Source organism: Equus asinus, chromosome 21, assembly GCF_041296235.1.
Source record: "Equus asinus isolate D_3611 breed Donkey chromosome 21, EquAss-T2T_v2, whole genome shotgun sequence".
Taxonomy (NCBI): domain Eukaryota; kingdom Metazoa; phylum Chordata; class Mammalia; order Perissodactyla; family Equidae; genus Equus; species Equus asinus.
In genome coordinates, this window is record NC_091810.1 from 46,713,682 (window position 1) to 46,734,303 (window position 20,622).

General features: G+C 36.8%; 1 protein-coding gene across 29 annotated transcripts in view; it reads left to right on the forward strand.

Moving 5' to 3' along the window:
- The window catches only part of PBRM1 (polybromo 1), a 121,920-nt gene that overhangs the window by 41,312 nt on the left and 59,986 nt on the right, over window positions 1-20,622 (forward strand). For 17 of the 29 annotated variants that reach the window (XM_044754254.2, XM_070493823.1, XM_014868785.3 and 14 more), the window contains 4 exons: window positions 5,036-5,249; window positions 9,047-9,188; window positions 10,828-10,925; window positions 18,688-18,964. In XM_044754254.2, the coding sequence (XP_044610189.2) occupies window positions 5,036-5,249; window positions 9,047-9,188; window positions 10,828-10,925; window positions 18,688-18,964 (731 nt within the window). Of the gene's footprint in view, window positions 1-5,035; window positions 5,250-9,046; window positions 9,189-10,827; window positions 10,926-13,044; window positions 13,090-18,687; window positions 18,965-20,622 lie in introns of all 29 variants that reach the window. The other 12 variants (XM_014868786.3, XM_014868781.3, XM_014868788.3 and 9 more) reach the window with 1 other exon arrangement.

Genomic DNA, 20,622 nt, shown 5'->3' on the forward strand with positions numbered 1-20,622 from the left:
CAAACCTATGATGATAAATAGTGAGTACTAGTGACACCATCAGGAGATCCTAGGAGACATTCACATCATTTTAGATTTCTAGGTCATTGGCTTATATTTCTGTAGGCTGTAATTTGTTCGTAGCTAGAGCTTATGATTTAAAGATAGGTATAAATTATAGTCAGAGTAGCTTGGTAAATTCTCACTTAAACAAGTTCAACAAAGGGCATTGGGCACTAAAAATCTGTAAAAGTATACAATTTATTAAATAGCGACCTAAAGAACAAGTGTAGAGGTATATTTGATTTCATTGTTTGTCTTTCTCTTAAGTGTGATATAATATTTTTTATTTTACTGTAGATATTTTTTACATGTAGAGGTGAAATTTGTTTCATGAAATTATTCTGGCATATGTAAACATTTTATCAAGTGTGACACAGATTTTTCCTGCTGTATCTTATTTTTTACTAAATCTTCTGTAGAAATTTGTAATTAGTGGGCTACTTATTAAAATATAAATTTAACTTTTTTTTTTAAAAGATTTTATTTTTTCCTTTTTCTCCCCAAAGCCCCCCAGTACATAGTTGTGTATTCTTCGTTGTGGGTTCTTCTAGTTGTGGCATGTGGGATGCTGCCTCAGCGTGGTCTGATGAGCAGTGCCATGTCCGCGCCCAGGATTTGAACTAATGAAACACTGGGCCACCTGCAGTGGAGTGCGCGAACTTAACCACTCGGCCACGGGGCCAGCCCCATAAATTTAACTTTTTGATACTCATCTCCAGAGTTAATTTTTTTTACTTAAATTAGGCCTGGGTCTATCAAAAATTGAAAGAAAATTTATCTTTTCATTAGTTTTGTTTCTCAGTGTTTATAAAAGTGACACATGTTATGTTTAGGTTTCCTTCTAACATATTCTTATGGTACCATAACAAATTGAAGGGAAACCATACCATTTACAAAATTCCTAAAAAGTATTTACTGCTTTTTTTCCTAATAAATAGTACCTTTGTCACAAGAGGATTCTTATTTAGTAACCTCAGCTACTAAGAAAACAAAGTAGATGCCAACCAACTTTGTATGTAGTAGGTCCTTCAGGCTGTTATTCAGAACCTGTTTATCCTTAATTTAGTCAAGATTCTAATATATTTAGTTTCCTGTTCCTGGAAACAACTTAGGGGTAGGTACAGTGAAAATAGCAAAGAAGGCATAACTGGTGATCTTGGAGCAACAAGAAAAAGCCCATGGAAAGAAGGCATAAGACTTAAAAGTGTGGCCTGGCCTCTTGGGGTGATTTGTTTGAGAGGCAAGCCACAGTGTGCATCCCTGGGAGGGATGAGGGAGAGGATAAAGAAGAGCGCCCACTTGCAGTCACTACAAGAACAGAAATGGGAGGGAGGATAGAATAAGAAAAATAGATAAAACTTTCAGTCCTCCCCCACCAACACAAAATAAGACAAGGCAAAAAAACAAAAAACAAAAAAATGGGATAAATAGAAAGCATGGAGATGAGAGAAAGTATTCCAAAAATTATATCAGAAATCATATCAGTGTTAATGGCCTAAATTTGCCAATTAAGACAGTTTCAGAGTGGATTTTTAAAAAATCAGATTATATGCTGGTTACAAGAGACACACGTTAAATATCAAAGTATAGGCAAGTGGAAGGTAAAAGCATAGAAAAAGATATACCAGGCAAATAATAGTCAAAGAATAATTACATTGACTTCTGATAAAATGGACTTTGAAACAAAGCATTGCCAAAGATAAAAAGGTTTCATCTCATAATGATAAAAGGTTTATTTCTTCAAGAAGATAGATTATAAAAGGGCTCAAAATAGGTAAAACAAACAGATGGAACTTCATGGAGAAAGTGAAAACATTGTCCTTAGAGTGGGAGCCCACTTCTCTCAGTTACTAGATAAGCAGCCGGAACATCAATGAAGACAGAGAAGATTTGAGTACACTTCTTACAACTGGATTAGTTTCCTGTGGCTGCTGAAACAAATTACTGCAAATTTAGTGACTTAAAACAACACAAATGTATTCTCTTCAGTTCTGGAGGTAAGGAGTCTAAATCAGGTTGTCAGCAGGCCAGTGTTCCTTCTGGAGGCTCTAGGGATAATACATTTCCTTGCCTTTTCTAGTTTCTAGAGGCTACTTGTATTCCTTGGCTCATGGCCCCTTCCTCTGTATTCAGAACGCAGCACTCCAGTCTCTGTGTCTGTCATCCCAATTCCTTCCTCCTTTGACCTTCTTGCCTGCCTCTTATAAGGACCTTCGTGATTCATTTAGTGCTCAGAGATTAATCCAGGATAATCTCCCAAACTCAAGAGCCTTAACTTAATAACATCTGCAAAGTCCTTTTGCCATCTAAGGTAATATTCACATGTTCTGTGGATTAGGATGTGGATATATTTGGGGGCTTTTATTAGCCTACCACAACAAGATCAATATAACAGACAGGCGTTCTGCCATTAGAGAAAATATATTCTCCCCACATTCACATGGAACATTTACAAAAATTGATCTTGTGCTTAGTGATGAAACAAATTTCAACAAATCTGAAAGATTGAGTGTTATGTAGACCATATTTCTGACCACAGTGGAACAATGATAGCAATTAATAATGAAAAGATAAAATTTTAAAACCCAAGCATTTGGGAAATTTAAAATAAATTTAAAATAAACTAGTTTCCTGTGGCTGCTGAAACAAATTACTGCAAATTTAGTGACTTAAAACAACACAAATTTATTCTCTTCAGTTCTGGAGATCAGAAGTCTAAATCAGGTTGTCAGCAGGCCAGTGTTCCTTGGGAAACTGGCCTTGGGAAATTTAAAATAAATTTCCCAAATGTTTAGGTTTCTCTTTTTAAAAAACAGAAATTGTAATAGATATTTAATTACTTGAAATGGAATAGTAGCAATAATGAAAATAGTATGTATCAAAACAGTGGCGTGCAGCTAAAGTGGTACTCTGGAAGGAAATTTATAGGTCTGAATCTTTCTATGTAGTAAGAAAAGCAGCCAAAAGTCAATGAACTAAAAATCCAACATAAGTAAATAATAGAATAAAAGCAGAGATGTTAGAAAAAAGAAGAAAGCTAAGAGCAGAAATTAGTTCATTAGAAAGGAAACCTGTAATAGAAAAGATCAATAAAGTCAAAAGTTTTTCTGTTAAAACTGTAAATAAAATAGGCAAATCTGTGGTGAGATTATCAAGAAAGAAACAGGTAGAAATAGAAAAGATTAAGGGAAAGAGGGAGCATATAGAGACTAAAAAGAGAATTTGTGTACAGTTTTATGCATATAAATTTGAAATTTTAGATGAACAAATTCCTAGAAAATGATAAATGCCTACAACTGATTCAAGAAAAGGCTATTTAGTCATTTCACCATTAAAGCAATTAAATTATTAGTTACAAATCACCGGGACAAACATTCAAGGAACAGAAATATATATAAACTCCTGCCGAGAGTAGAAAAAGAGCTCCCCAATTCATTCTCTGAATCCAATATAACCTAGATATCAAAATTCAAGAAAATATGTAGCTAGCAGTATATATAAACGGTAATACATGATAACACAGTTGGGTTTATTCCAGGATTACTAGTTCAGTTCAACATTAGAAAAAATAAATACATCATTCACTACATTAATAGGTGAAAGGAGTAAAACATATATTGGCTCAGCAGATGCTTTTGATGAGTGCTTCAATCCTCATTCATGATGAAAACTTAGCAAACTAGGAATAGAAGGGGATCTTTCCTAACTTGATAAAAGGCATCTCCATTTTTAATGGAGAAATATTTGCAGCATTCCCTTTACCATAAAAAACAAAGCAAGAATATTGTTACCTCTTTTAGTCAAAGGACTGGCCAGCCTACAGTGACAACAGTGGAGGTATAAGGATCAGAAAAGAAGAAAGAGCTATAAGGATTGGAGTTGATAGATTGTTTTTTGAGTTTTCTACTCAAAAGACTGTACAGATAAATTATTATAATTGATAAGAATGTGCTAGATACAAGGTCATTATACGAAAATCTATTTCACTTTTGGAATCAGCCACAAAAAGAAAATTTAGTTTTTTAAGTGATACAGTTTAGAAGATACAGTTTATAGTAGCAACAAAACATATATTTAGCTATAAATCCAACAAAAAATGTGCAAGCTCTTCATGGAAAAGATCAGAGCTAGTGAGTCAGAAAAGACTAGATTCAAATCCCCCCTCTACTAATTTACAGGCTGGCTGACCTTGGGCAGGTCACCAGTGTTCTCATGTCCAGTTTGCTCATTTGGAAGGAAATAACAATACCTATTCTGTGTAGTGGTGTTAGGATTATGTGAGGCTGGTGCTTGTCAAGCTCTTGACACATAGCTAAGTATTTAATAAATGATTGTCTTTCTTACCTGGGAGCACATAGTTATTTTGGTTATCCTGATCCATCAAGAAAAATTTAAATTATGGTACTTATACACTATTTAAGAATTTTGGGAAATGGAATAATATAATTTGAATTTCTGTAAAAATGATTACATCATTTGTTTGGGTGTTTTTGTGATTGCTTCTACCTAAAAATTCCCTCATTCAGGGAAGGCCTCATTCCTAAGGGATGCTGTAGATTAGTGGGGCAAAGTCACAGAGACCTAAGGCTGAATCAAGTCTGCCAGTATTGGTCCAATCTACATTTATACTATCCTAAACTACATGCTACTGCTTTAGTTCCAAGATGTGTGAATGGCTGCTTGCTCCTTTTCTTGGCCGAGCACACATAGCAAGGAGTCTCTGAAGAAGGTATATTTAAAAAGAGAAACTATTTTGTAATCTTTTAAAAACAGTATAAGTTTTACTATGCAACGTTCTATTTCTATGTAACATTTCTCTAAGTAAACCTATAATTATATTGGGCATTTTTAACATTATCTTTAATGAAGGCTAGAGACTATTCTTTTAAAATAAGTATTCTCAAACATATATAGCTTAATCTGGAAGGTTGTTAAAAGAGCTTTAAAGTATGGTTTTTTCTTCCCTTTGTATATACCTTTTTTGTCTTTCTAGCTGCACGTTATGAAGAAGGAGAGTCGGAAGCAGAAAGCATTACTTCGTTTATGGATGTTTCAAATCCTTTTTATCAGCTTTATGACACAGTTAGGAGCTGTCGGAATAACCAAGGGCAGCTAATAGCTGAACCGTTTTTCCATTTACCTTCAAAGAAAAAATATCCTGATTATTATCAGCAAATTAAAATGCCCATATCACTACAACAGATCAGGTAAGATGTTTCTACATTACTCAGTATAAATCCGTTTTCTTGTGGTGGAGCCTGCACATAAATCATCTTCCTCCCTAAAATGGATAAGGATATTAAAGGTAAAAAAATGTTTTTCACATGGCTAGAGTATGCTTGAATATCATTCCTATATGGAAAGTGAGAAATTTTGATTAAATCAAATGATATTCTTTATACTGCAATAGCGTCAAGAGGCAAATAAACAAAAGTTGTCCTAGCTGGGGATTTGTGTGTCAGATTACAGATTATAAAAAGTCATGCAGCTCGAAATTTAACTGTTCATTTTCTTATAACTGAGCAAACTACAAAAGTCTGCCTATACCTTTTATTGATATTTTAATTACAACAATTTATATTTAAATTTTGCGTCCGTAGCTGAACCTCTAGAATAAGCATAGTCAGCTTCTTAGAGAATTCATTAGCTGAAGCAATACCTGAAAGATGGTTCATCTTGGTTTCCCTTTTCTGTATAGAAAATGTTAAAATGATCACTGGGAATTCAGCCAAACAAAATACCACCACAGTATCATTAAAAATAGGAGGAAATAGGCAGCCTGGTGGCCTAGTGGTTAAGTTCGTGTGCTCTGCTTCAGCAGTCTGGGGTTCGCAGTTTTGGATCCTGGGCACAGACCTAGCACCACTTGTCAAGCCACGCTGTAGTGGCACCCCACATAAAATAGAGGAAGATAGGCACAGATATTAGCTCAGCAACAATCTTCCTCAAGCCAAAAGAGAAAGATTGGCAACAGATGTTAGTTCAGGGCCAGTCTTCCTCACACACATACACAAAAAAAGTAGGAAATAAGTAATATTGTAAAATATGATGTTTTGTAACTCCTTCTCTGTGGCTTAGGTTTTGCAGTATACCCAGATAGAGGCAAGAAGCAGGTAAAAATATCTTGACTGGGCAAGGTCAGAGTAAGCTGGTATTTACATGATATTTTCATGGCAGATAACTAACCTTCCAAACAGTAAATATTAAAATTCTTGTACTTGCTGGATTCTGGGAAATAAGGTTGGCTAATCACATGTCTCATGGTTTTGCATGTAACTTGTCTTTTCATCATTTGATCAGTAAGATTTATGATGTTTTTATTTAACCCAAACTTTGGAGGTTGTGTACATAAGTAGGATATAAAAAATCCATTTATTTGGCATTCTTAAAATAACATGGAAATTAAGGCTGCCATTAATTAAGAAAATAGCCTAGAAATTTGTCTTTTATCCTCTTTTTCTCAGAAAAGATGGTGAAAGTCTTGTAGATATTAAGAGGTTCCCTTTTTTTGTTGTTCTTTTTGAGGAAGATTAGCCCTGAGCTAACATCTGCCACCAATCCTCCTCTTTTTGCTGAGGAAGACTGGCCCTGAACTATCATCCATGCCCATCTTCCTCTACTTTATATGTGGGACGCCTACTACAGCATGGCTTGCCAAGCGGTGCCATGTCCACACCCAGGATCCGAACTGGCGAACCCCGGGCCACCAAAGCAGAACGTGCGAACTTAACCACTATGCCACCAGGCTGGCCTCAAGAGGTTCGCTTTTAATTGAACAATTTTTGTCCTTAGTTTATTTTCCGCTTTAGTTTTTTTTTTTTTTTATTCAAACAGTCTAATTAATTGAGTTTGAGAGAAGACAAATCCTCGGCTAGGTCAGATACCTTCCTACATCCTTCTTCCAAGATAGAATTTTCTGATATAAACCTTGCTTTAAGTCAATAATTCTACACCTTTCCCTCCTTTTTAAATATACTTTGACAGTTGTCTGGCACACAGGTAGTGGAGTGTGAGGAACAGAGAAGTAAGAGAGGCCTAGCTGATAGCACCCTAGAGTTCTGAAGGGTCAACTTCTAGGATGTCTGATCTACCTCCTTTCCAAGGACATGTGCTTAGTGAGTGGTGCCTGACAGGAGCTGGGTTACCTTCCATTATGCTCTACGTCAACAGGGAAATCTAGAACAGTGCTGTCCAGTAGACTTCCTGTGATGGTGGAAGTGTTGTTTTCTCTGTGCTGTACAGTCTGGTAGCCACTAGTCACATGTGACTGTTGAGCCCTTGAAATGTGGCTAGTGCAACTAAGGAACTAGATTTTAGATTCTATTTAATTTTTATTTAAGTAGCCACATGTGGCTCGTGGCTACTGTATTGTATTGCACAATCCTAGGAAGATTTGAGGGCAGAAGGAAGATAGTTGAGTGTCATCAAAAGCAACAAAAATAGGGTGCTAGAAGATAGAAGAAAGCAACAAAAATAGAAGCTAGACAGTGCGGCTCCATATGCCACTTTCCACTGTGCTGGGGCTTGTCATCTCCATCTTTTATTTCCCATTCTGCCCTTCCCTCTCACTACCCTTGATTAACATCAGTATGATAAATATCTGCAGATTTATTATAGATTGTCATTTACAAGTTTGAGTTTTCTATCTGTTCTTTGTGGGTGTTGAGAATACCCAGCATGTTACCCTTGGAGTTTGCCATATTAAGTCTGAGGCTGTAATTTAAACTCTGGATGCTAGCAGTGTAAGCTAATACTGAGAGCTGCGTTTGTGCTTCATTGTTGTTATTGTTTTTGCTTCTTCTCAGAGATGTCTTCTAACATTCATATCTCTTTAAGCACTCCATGGAATCTGCATATGATTTTGGTAAATTTTAAGTAAGACTTTACATGTAGAATGGATAATGTCATTCTAAGAAAAAAGTCTGGAATCTCTACATTCATTCTATGAAGCTGTTTACACATACTGTAGTTCTTAATACTATTTTTTGTGATTTTGATGGACAGCATGCAAATGCTTCAATCAAAAAATGCAAAAATCTATCTTATCTAAATCCATATAGAGTTAGAGCAAACCATAACTCTTCACTTTGTACAAAGTGTATAGAGACTTTATGAGAGTTGGTATTAGAAATAGCCTTAGTGTCTGAAAGAGATAGTGGAATTCTTAAGACTTTTAACTAAAATAAGTAAAAACCTCAATTTTTTTTTTTTAAGATTTTTATTTTTTCCTTTTTCTCCCCAAAGCCCCCTGGTACATAGTTGTATATTTTTAGTTGTGGGTCCTTCTAGTTGTGGCATGTGGGATGCCGCACTACCATGGCTTGATGAGCAGTGCCATGTCTGCGCCCAGGATTCAAACCAGTGAAACCCTGGGCCACCAAAGTGGAGTGTGCGAACTTAACCACTCAGCCACGGGGCCGGCGCCTAAAAACCTCAATTTTAAGCCATCATAATTAGTTAGAAATGTTTGTATTGAAGACTAGTAGTGAAGTGAATGGACTTGGATATATCTGCATCTCATTTACAATCTTAAGACCACTCGTCATTGTCTATAGTCTGTAACTTTCTGTTTTCTTTAACTCTCATGAACTGGAATGGCCTCTTATTTTCAGAAATGGGTAGATCACTATGGTTCTTCATTAAGGTAGCTTACAACATCCCTGATTTTTGTCTCTTTCTAGGGTTTGCGTGTTAGCCACTAACAGTTTTTCCATTAGGATTTTTGCTTGTATATTTGCTTTGTAATTGACCACCTTACTAGGTCCTCTTACTACTTCTTAAAGTGTTTTAGTTTATTCTTTTAGGTTTTCAGTTAAACTGTTGTATTGCCTAAATACGGTGGTGCTTTTGCCTCCTCACTTTATACTTGCAAGTGTCACTTCCAGGCCTTTAATCAGTATCACTACTAAAGATACTATCTAGTGCTTGTCAGGATTTTTGCACTGGACTTTCAGGAAGGGTGTTTCATAATGGAAAATTCTAGCCATGTATTTTTCTTTCACAGAACAAAGCTAAAGAACCAAGAATATGAAACTTTAGATCATTTGGAGTGTGATCTGAATTTAATGTTTGAAAATGCCAAACGCTATAATGTTCCCAATTCAGCCATCTACAAGCGAGTTCTAAAATTGCAGCAAGTCATGCAGGTATGATTTCTTGGTTTTGGTAAGCTGTTGTACGTATAATTGAAATAACTTTACACATTTTGAGTATGGCCTTTTAAGATGTATGTTTTCCTTCCAGCAATATCACAGCATTCATTTCAACCACAAATACTGCTGAATTTTTTTATAGAGTTATCGGGACCATGTAGAGTAGAAATAATAGTTTAGACTGGGTTACCTTTGTGAGTGGAAGAATCAGGATTTGTCCCTGGGGGGTAATTTTAGGATCTTCAGGTAATTTTCCTCCAATCACAGATGATATTCAATCATTATTTTATTTCTTTAGGTCTAGACTTTGTTAACGTACGGTTGCTCCTAGAAGAAAGAACATCTTGAGGCTAAATTAGTCATTGTACAGTGTCCATGAGTTGATCAGATCCCTTCTGAGAGTACACCTTGGAGGGCATCTGAGGTCACAGGTTGTCTAGTGCTTTTAAGACAAAAAGGCATAGATATGAAATACAGATTGTATCTACCTTTCAGTTTTTGGTAGAATATGGAAAGAGAATCTTAGAGCAAGGAAGCAACAAAAGCAATTTTAGATCACCTGTGGAATCTTCATTTTGTATCGTCAACACTGTGATCAGTGCTGTGGATTTCAAGTACAGTCGATCCCCAACTTAGAATAGTTTGATTTATGATTTTTTGACCTTATGATGGTGCGAAAGCAATGCCCATTCAGTAGAATCTGTACTTCAAATTTTGAGTTTTGATCTTTTCCCGGGCTAGTGATATGCTCTGTGATGCTCTCTCATGATGCTGGGCAGTGGCAGCGAACCACAGCTCCCGGTCAGCCACGCAATCATGTGGGTAAACAGCCAATACACTTAGAACCATTCTGTGCCCTTACAGTTATTCTGCTTTTTACTTTCAGTATAGTATTCAATAAATTACATGAGACATTCGATACTTTATTATAAAATAGGCTTTATGTTAGATGATTTTGCCCAACTCTAGGCTAATGTAAGTGTTCTGAGCACATTTAAGATAGGCTAGACTAAGCTATGATGTTAGGTAGGTTAAATGTATTAAATGCATTTTCGACTTATGATATTTTCAACTTAGGATGGGTTTATCAGGATATAACCCCATCGTAAGTCGAGGAAGGTCTGTATTTCCTTTTCATGTATTCCCTAAGTCTGCTGTGGTTGGACTTTCAGCTCTGTTTGGCAGAAGGTCTTTAAAAAGGCATGTGTTGAAAAGTAGATCATCTTTCACTTCTCACATCAAACTTTCTTCTTAACCACACTGTTGCTTAAGAAGTCAAGTGTACAAAGGCTGTCTTTGACTTGGCTTTACTTAAATATGATCACCAGAGCAGGATGCCCCTACAACTTGCCTCAGTGCTTTTAACAAGTCGGTGCCCTTTGTAGTCTTAAATGGAGTTTAGCTAGTGTTGATTCCTCAACTCTCCGGATCCATTTTTTTAACCTACTTTTCTGTCATACAGGCTTTTGTTAAATTGGGTTATTGAAAATGTTTAATGACTCTTTAATTTTGTGCATCCTACGTGTTGTTGTATCTTTCTGAATGACTCTGCTATGTCTAGCTCTTTGATATTCATATATTCTAGGAGTGTTCAGCAAAGTGAGCTTTACTCCTGGGATCTACTCTGTTTTAGGCAAAGAAGAAGGAGCTTGCCAGGAGAGACGACATTGAAGATGGAGACAGCATGATTTCTTCAGCCACCTCTGATACTGGTAGTGCCAAAAGAAAAAGGTATATACTCTTCTCAGGGCTGGAGACATCTTCTCAGTTTCTGTTTATTTTGTTTTAGATAAGTGCAGAAAAATATTTTTTAAGTTATCAAGTATGATGTCTCTTATAAGCTTTAAATATTTGATAACGTCTTCTTTTAGAATTCGTTTGTAAATTGTATGATTAGTGCTTTTTTTGTACAAGAACCATATTGCTTTTAGATGACATAGATAAAAATGACACCTACTTATGTAGCTTGGCAAAACTGTCATTCTTTTTGCTGTCCAGGTTATTTTGTTTTAATGTGTTTTAAGACTGCCACTTAAATCTAATTTAGGTAATTTCTGCATTGTGAATTACAAAATACTTGGTACTACCACTATAGTGAAGTAAGTTATTACTCTTACCCTTTTGTTTTTCCTTGTTAATCTGGTCTTTATTTGCCATTTTAAGGATGTCAGATGTAAAATGCCAAGTCATAACTTCTCGTAGTTCATAAAATGTTAAGCTAGATATTTGGTTTTCTTTACTTTCTAACTTTTCTCTCAACTTCCCTAACCCTTCCTTTCTCTCACGGGTTTTATGGAAGGGAACCTAACTGTAAGATTCTGAAGCTGGACTCCTATAAAGAATCATGCAAGACCATCTCTTTTGTCTACGCTTCCCACACGGAGTTTTCTCTGGCTTGATCTTTGTGAAACACCATATTCTCCCTTAACCTTAACTGTCTCACCGTCTTTGTAGCAGCAGTCAATCCAGGGAGGATATTTTAAACAAGAAATGAGCTAATCACTAAAGCAGGGCTTGACAGATTCAAAATCGAATGAAGTTGTCATTAGTTAACACAGTTCTGTTCATGCATTAATAGATCCACTAAGATCAGAGGATTTAAAAAAGTGGTTTGAAAAAGAGAAGCTGTCTTGTCTTTCCCTCTTACAAATAGCTTTTGGGAAAATCTCTTCGACTTTGAAAATAACTTTGCTATGCTGTGCCATGGTAACTAAATTGATTGGTGTACCCTGAGATGTGAGTCTCCTCCATTACTGGCCTATGAATTTCATCCTTCCAAGTTCTTAATTCCTTGTTACACCAGGGACAACGGAGAAAAAATGTGAAACCAGATCAGAGACATCAAATCAAGAACATCTTTGAGTGTAATTATATAACTCTACTACAGCATCACCTGTGTTTTCCAGATCAGTCACCAATCAAAGATAAAAACTTCTCAGGCAAAAGAAGGTAATGGAGGCAAAAGTGATGGTACAATTAGTGCCAACACTGAATGAAAAGAGAGATCTTAAACTAGTTGAGTGTTAAGAAAACAGTTCCAAGGAAGGATTAGCCCAGGCCAGATCCTTAAAAACTGCCTATCTCTGTGGCTTATAGTTTGTGGGACAACCCAAGTAGATTAAATGAAAGTTATTACTTTAAAACCTCCCATAAAAAGAAAACTAAGCTTTATGTTCTGGAAATAATAAAGTCCCACTTCAGACAAAAATTTTCTTTATGAACAAGTTTCCTAGGAAGTGTTTTGTATAATAGAGTAAAAAACACAAATAAGAGAAAACCAAATATAAATCATAGCTAAAACAATAAAAGAACATACCTGGGTTTGAAATATAGGCACAAGTGGATGTTAAGAGGTTAAGAGAATCAAGTCCTGTACTTTGGACTACGACAATGAAAGAACATTATGAGCCTTTTAGAAGGTAGTTATGTTAAGTGGTCTTGGTAATAAGTAATAGACTTCTCCAGAATTCAGGCAAACAAAGCAGCCTAGTAGATTAAGTTAAGCTTGTCCAGAGAAGTCATGGCCAAGTATTCTAAGTAATGCTTGACTTGACTCCCAAGTATTGTTCATGATTCTGTCTTTGCCTTATTTTTTTAATATCAAAGAATGTGAAAAAAAATTAATGTGGATGTGTTCTCTTCATTCTGGGATTGCATTCTTCCCCACACCTCTACCTAAAAATCCACCTGCTGTCTTCCTTGTTGAAATGTTCCAAGTATTCTTAATATTTTTTTATCCTTTGGATTGAATAATCCTCTTTTTTCTCAACCATATTTGGTTTATACATGACCCTCCGATGTTGCTTGTTTTGTTTCTCTTCACATGTAATGTTTGTTTCTGCTTTCCCAGGAACACTCTTGACAGTGAGATGTTGGGTCTCAGGAGGCTATCCAGGTGTGCAGTCCTTTTTTATGCATAAACATATTTTTTAAAGTGTAACTTCTGTGGCATGATCAGTACTGATTAGGTGAAAAGTGAAGCCTTAAGCATGTGAAATAACAGTTTTTATTTGAGTGCCAGTTTATTTTATGAATAAAGAAAGCAGTACTGTTTAGAAGTATACTTAGTAAAATGAATTCAGAATTAGCCTAGGTATGTTCAGGAGCCTTAATTTGTTGCTAGCTTTGCCAGGGGCAGCAAGCTCCCTCACCAATCATTGCGGCTGTGCTTCTGTAGCAAAAAGGTAGAGGCTGAGACTATGGTGGCATTGCCAGTGTCTGGGGGCTGGCAGGTGTTTATTCCCTTTCAGGGATATAGGGATGGTAGAGGGATCAAAATCAACATTGACAATCCAAATGATGTCAATCTATGTTGGCACCTATGCATTGGGTTGGTGCTTCTCAAGCATGAATACATTTCCTCAGTCTCTGATCTTGTCCATGTTTTATTTCTTTAAAAGCACCCATTCTTTTGCATGTCACTTATGATTTTAAAAACAGCCTAGGAGTTGCCATGTTATAGTCCTAGTAATCATTATGTGGTGCTTTTATTTTCACTTTTGCCATCTGACATTCATGGAGTTTCAGTTGCTTGCAGAACACCAGACGTTGTTCTTACAGGTCATAAAGAACAACATTTAGTCATCATTTCTATCTGTCAGGGACTTATTGGTCAGGAAAAGAGGCAGGTTGAAAACAAATGAAATTATGTGGGAGCAATGTAGTAAAATAATTGCATAAGGTACACAATTGTGTAGCTGCATAGAAATGTTGCGTGATTGCCCAAATAGCTTTAGGAAATAATGATTTGCCTGCCATGTTTTTTCTTGAAAGTTAGTTGTTCTAGAGTTAGCTCCATGTTGCTACCATATGTAGTCCACTCTACAAAATTACTGTGTTGTCATTATCTTCTTCCTAAATTTTCCTTAAGAAAAGTTTTCTTAGTTAGATGGTAAATTTAAGAAAAAGACCACAGATTGTATTTCTTTTTATATCATTCATAGTGTGTGGCACTGACTTTGGGTAGTAGTACAAGTAGAAATGCAGGGCATCATGGAGTAGTGTTAGAAGCCCAAGCTCTAGAGCCTGACTGCCCAAGTTCAGATCCCAGTTGTTCTTATTAGCTCTGTGATCTGAGCCTCATGTCAATTTCCTCATCTGAAAAACGAGTTTATGACAATACCTACGTATGATTGCTGTGAGTGCCTGATTGGTTAATATGTTTAAGGCCCTTAAAACTGGGCCTGGATGCAGTGAGTGCTCAATAAACGTAGCTCTGATTATTTTCTGAAAGTTGTTCCTGTTGACATCAAGACTTGATAGATTTCATTTTGTTTTTAGTCAGATATTACTAGTCTGGGAAAACTCTTTAGAAAAGATAAATAGAAAGGTTCAGTTCCTTGAAGATTTGAAGATGAAATGTAGCAAACCTTGTAAAAGAAAGAACCTTTGGGTTTACTTAGCTTAACAGCAGGCCCCATAAGCTCTAGGGCCAGAGAGTTAAATGCTGGGAGCCCTTGAAGCTTATGAACAAGATTGACTTTGATTAGAGAGGCCCTTGGTAAGCTCTAACTCTTGGGAAAGGGAATAACGTGATAAAAGCAGCCTGGTGATTATCAGCTGATTCAAATCTCAGTTCTGGTTACTCACTTGATGGCCTTAGGTATTCAGCTGATCTCTGTAAGTCTCCATTTTTACGTCCGCAAAGTTGGGATAATAATTGCACCTGGTTCTCAGTTTGAGGATTAAATGAAAGTGCATATATAGTGCTTAGCCAAGGCATATGGTAGAAGTCTTAGCTATAACCATAAATAGGAATTTTGTGTGAATATATGCAAATAGGAATACATAAAATATAAATAATAGCCTCAGAAAAAATAATGGTAAGAACGTTTGAGAAAGTGGTCAGCCACACAGTATGAGGGTTAGGACTAACACTGTGGCATGAAAAATTGAAAGGAAAGATCAAATCTAGAAGGGCTGTGGAGATCCTCTAAAACTTGGTGATGAAGTAAAAGAAGCAAAAAATTACAGTGATTCCAGTGTTTCAGGCTGGGTTGGGGGGTCAGGAGGATGGTGGTGGTGCCTGGAAAATCAGAGATTCAGAACAGAGCCTCTACTAGTTTATAATCTTTGTGCAGATTTAAAAAAGCACCAATTTCTCAAGACACTTGACTTTCATTTGCTGGAAAATTTTGTAATATACTGATTTTGTTAGTGCAGGTGCCCTTTATGGCCCATTTCCTGTAAAATTCTAGAATTGTATATTTATTATAACAAAGTCCATGATCTGAATTGGCGTCCCTTTGAGGATGGCATCCTTAAGTCCACAATGATAAACAGCTCTGGTTTTGAACTCTCTTAAGATGTATTTTACTTTAGTACATTCAAAGGTGCTGATTGAAAGAAGAGTGAGTATACCAGTTACAAGGTCTGGGATTTAATTTTATGCACCTTTCCCCAAATGGGGAAGAATAAGCAAACCATTTACAGTTAATGGTCTGAGAGAGGAAGAGAGGTAGGATGCATAGAGGGGTTCTAAGAAGAATCTGAAAAGCAAGGTGACATCAAAAATAGTAACCAGAAAGTATCAAATAGGGGAATGTGGTAGCTGCCTTTTTGTAATGTAGAGTTCATCTCATTTCAAAAAGTATTGAAAATACTTCCAAAATATTTCAAAAGTTATGGATGTAATAAGGTTCAGCATCCAGATTGGAAAAAGATAAAGCAGGGGCCAGCTAGTGGCGTGGAGGTTAAGTTTGCATACTCTGCTTTGGCAGCCTGAGATTCGCCTGTTCAGATCCTTGGCGCAGACCTACGCACCGTTCATCAAGCCATGCTGTGGCAGCCTCCCATATACGAAATAGAGGAAGATTGGCACAGATGTTAGCTCAGGGACAATCCTCCTCACCAAAAAAAGAAAAGATAAAGCGAATATACCACATAGCCAAGCTAATATAGTTATTGTAAAAAAGTATGAAGTTTAGCTCCGAGTTTTTTCTGGCAGCCAAATTAAAAGTAATGGGCCAGTGGCTCTCACTCTCAAATGGATCTGGAAAAATGTAAAAAAATAAATAACAAAACTGGATTTGTTCAGACAAGATCATAAGTGACCCTGATAACAGAAGTTTTACTTGCCTTTGAGGATGGAAACCAGTTACATGTCACTCTCTTAATGAGTGAATCGTACAAGTGGAGAAAGGATACTATTAATAATGTAAGTCCTAAAACAGTAAATTTCAGTTATTAGAGCAGTTTCTTAAATACAGTTAGATTTGACATTTTGAGTATGTCCCATTTAAAGGTGCCTAGTGTCAGAGTTACTGGAGTTGGAAGAATCTACCACTCACCGTTTTTTTCCTTCAGTGACATTTTCCCTCAAATTCGGTTAAAAGCTTTCCCTCCTTAAAAATCTCGTAAAAATCTGCCCTAGACTCACTGTTGGATTAGACTATTTGTACTGTAGCTTCATACAGAAGACCCTAATGTTGATTGGGCATGGTGTGCTGGAACTAGGAAGGGAAAAGAGCTGATCTCCTCTTGGTCCAAAAAGGGCCTCGATTGAATTGTTCTGTTTGGTATTCCTGGAGTGAGGAGTGATTTCACTGAGTTGGTTATTGAAAAGATCTTTTTAACTTAGGGGTTCAAAATTGAATTCCTGCGTCTTCCTTTTGAAGTTCAACCCCAAACAAGTGAGACCTAAAGAAGCCATATCTGATTGTAGTAGTTTTAAGTATAGATTTCTGTGATACCAAACTCAGGTTCTGAAACTTTTCTTCAGAGGCTTCCTGAAGGTTAAAATCATCTGTGTTCTAATCTCTGCCCAAACACGGAGCTCTATGGTATTAGAGCTTTGTCCCGAGTTCCCCTTCCATTATGCACCTGCTAAAGTCCTGGAGTGAGAGAACTCTTCTCACATCATTACTCCAGGAGGCTTCTATGGAGACATAGTTTCCGCTAGATGAAACTTCTCTAGATTGCCATCGTCTAACAACCATTGACTGGAGATGCAGAAGGACTGAGAGGAGGAAATGGCAGGAATGATTCCAGGACCATCAAGGGAAATAAGCAGTCTAAGTGAAGACACAGGTGATGAGGATGATCCCAATCAGAGGAAACAGGTCCATTTTCTCTCCTAATTGGATCAATGTGTGGTTGCCTGAGCTCCATGATGTTTGGAACATGCGTTTCTGAGACATTTTTAAATCCTGACTTAAGGATAGATATTTCTTTTCTTATCTATTAGTTATTCTTTATTTGAGTTTCCTTTCTTTTTTTTTTTTTTTTAAGCATATTTTCAACCTTGGAGAGAAAATAGCTAGCCTTTGGCTTCTTCGTTACCCAACAGTAGAGTGAATGATCAGAGGAATGGACTAGGAGACCCATTTGGCCACGTAGTTTCCTTCAGCAATGAACTTCCTTCCATTTATAGGATAGGAAACAGATAAAAAATATTTACCTTTAAGTATATACTGTGAGATCTTAGTAAGTGTTTACTTAGTAGAAATTAAGTGATAAGTCATTTCTTTTTATTATCTTCCTGACTGTTCACTTGGAGACTGCTGATTCGAGTCTGGCCAGAAGTTCTTTATAAGTGTCCTGAACAATAGGCCAGAAATCATATTGGAAGATCATCTCTTCTAATAATTCGCTGGACAGCTCACCTTGGGCAAGTCATTCAGCCTCTCTGAATCAGTTCCTCAACAATTAGTAGACTAGCCCGTATGTTCTCTTGGGCCCCTGTATAACTCAGGTTCTAATCTGTGGTCCTGGGTATTTTGTGCCATACTGTTCACATCTGCTTCTTAGGATCACATCTCAGTGGGGGAATTTGGAGAACAAGATAGGGATTTACACTCAAGGATGAAAATTTACTCAAAAGCTCAGATAAACCACAGACCATTTATTCTTTAAGTTAGGTTGGGACTGTGGAACAATGCTGGTGGGGAGGGAGCAGGGACTGACCCTGACGGGATAAATACAAAAGAGACTTGTACCTACTATAGAGAGACTAGTCTGGCAGACAGCCTCCCATTGTTTTCTGGTAACCAGAAACAGATGTTTAGAGTGGTTTAGAGGGGTTGTCTTAAGAGATGGAGCACTTCTCTTTGTCACTGTTTGTTTATTGGGTTTGGTTTTGTTTTTTTAAATGAAGACTGTTAGTAACAGTAGAGAATCAGTAGTTTTATTCCACTTCTGCTCTATTCTTCTTAAAAATAAAAAATATATTTCAATTGATAGTAGAATTTCATTTTCTTTGGGTGTCAGACAAGATCTTTTTTCAAGCATTGCATTTCATAAATATTCTAAACAGGTTTGTCTGGTGTTCATTGGCTGTTCCTGCCAGTCACTATGTTTTAACTATTTTGGAAATTTTCCTAATATTTGCTTATAGCTTCCAGCATGTTTACTGTGTTTGTGGCATTCATAATTAATAAATTGAAATCATTATGAAGCACTTGCTCACAAGATTAATTTGTTTTATGTTCATCCTTGGATAAAGAAAACTGAACCTGTTCTCATTTTTCCCCCTTTTCTACCTCCCCATCAACAGTAAAAAGAACATAAGAAAGCAGCGAATGAAAATCTTATTCAATGTTGTTCTTGAAGCTCGTGAGCCAGGTTCAGGCAGAAGACTTTGTGATCTATTTATGGTTAAGCCATCCAAAAAGGACTATCCTGATTATTATAAAATCATCTTGGAGCCAATGGACTTGAAAATAATTGAGCATAACATCCGCAATGACAAATATGCAGGGGAAGAGGGAATGATAGAAGACATGAAGCTGATGTTCCGGAATGCCAGGCACTACAATGAGGAGGGCTCCCAGGTAAGGACATGTGGAAATCCTGGAGTAGGCACGTTTTCTTTTGGGTGCTCATAGAATAATGCCTTTTGAGAGACTGTGTCTAGAGGCCTAACTTAGGTTACTTTTTTCAGTGACTAGCTTAATACTTAGTCTTTTCTTAATTGTTTAAAAGGAGAGGCAATACATGGTGAAGGTTAAAAGTTCGTACTCTGTAATCTGACATCCTAGATTTGAATCCTACTTTGCCAATCCCTGTGTAAATAACTCATCTTTTCTGAGCCTCATTTTCCTCGTCTATAAATTGGGTATAATAATAGTACTTGCATCAGGGTTGTTGTAGGATTTAAAGGAGATAATGTACGCAGAGTGTGTAGCACAGTACCTGGTATTCATGTAAGCACTTGAGTGAAAGCCAATGGCACTAAAATCTTTCATCATCATTATTATTATTATCCTCAATAGCCATGCTTCTCCATGGATAGTCCATAAAATGATTTGATTATATAAGAATCAGGATGTTTCCATAAATGTACCTCTAAATAATTGATTTTGTTTTGAGACATTTTGATTTTTAGTTCTTTATCAGTATAACTAAGACACAGTCTTCCTTCTTTAGTATTTTTCTTTCTTTCTTTTTTTTTTTTGGAGGAAGATTAGCCCTGAGCTAAGTGCTGCCAATCTTCCTCTTTTCGCTGAGGAAGTCTGTCCTTGAGGTAACATCCATGCCCATCTTCCTCTATTTTATACGTGGGACGCCTACCACAGCATGGCTTTTGCCAAGCAGTGCTATGTCCACACCCGGGATCCAAACCAGCGAACCCTGGGCCGCTGAGAAGCGGAACGTGCGAACTTAACTGCTGTGCCACCAGGCTGGCCCCACTATTTTTCTATTTCATATCTTTTATCTACTTTATTTTTTTCACTGAGGTATGATTGACATATAACATTATATTAGTTTCAAGTGTACAACATAATGATTTGATATTTGTATATGTTGCAAAATGACCAGCACAGTAAGCCTAGTTAACATCCATCACCATCCTATAGATTTTTTTTCTTGAGTTGAGAACTTTTAAGATTTACTTTCTTAGCAACTTTCAAATGTGCAATACAGTATTATTAACTATAGTCAACATGCTGTGCATTACATCCGTATTTTTTTTGGTGAGGGAGATTGTCCCTGAGCTAACATCTGTGCCAAGCTTCCTCTATTTTGTGTGTGGGACACTGCCACAGCATGGCTTGATGAGTGGTGTGCAGGTCCTCACCAGGGATCCAAACCGACGAAGCCCAGGCCACCGAAGCAGAGCATGTGAACTTAACCCCTACACCACCAGGCTGGCCCCCCATTATTTATTTTATAGCTGGAAGTTTGTACCTTCTGACCCCCTTCCCAATTTCTCTCATCCCCAACTCTCTGCCTCTAGCAACCACCAATCTGTTCTCCCTATCTACAAGCTTGGTTTTTTTGTTCTGTTTAGATTCCATGTATAAGTGAGATCATATGGTATTTGTGTTTCTCTCTCTGACTTATTTCACTTAGCATAGAGTCCTTGAGGTCCATTCATGTTGTCCCAAGTGGCAAGATTTCATTCTTTTTTATGGCTCAATAATATTCCTGCGTGTGTGTGTGTGTGTGTGTACATGTATGTGTACCAGATTTTCTTTATCCATTCATC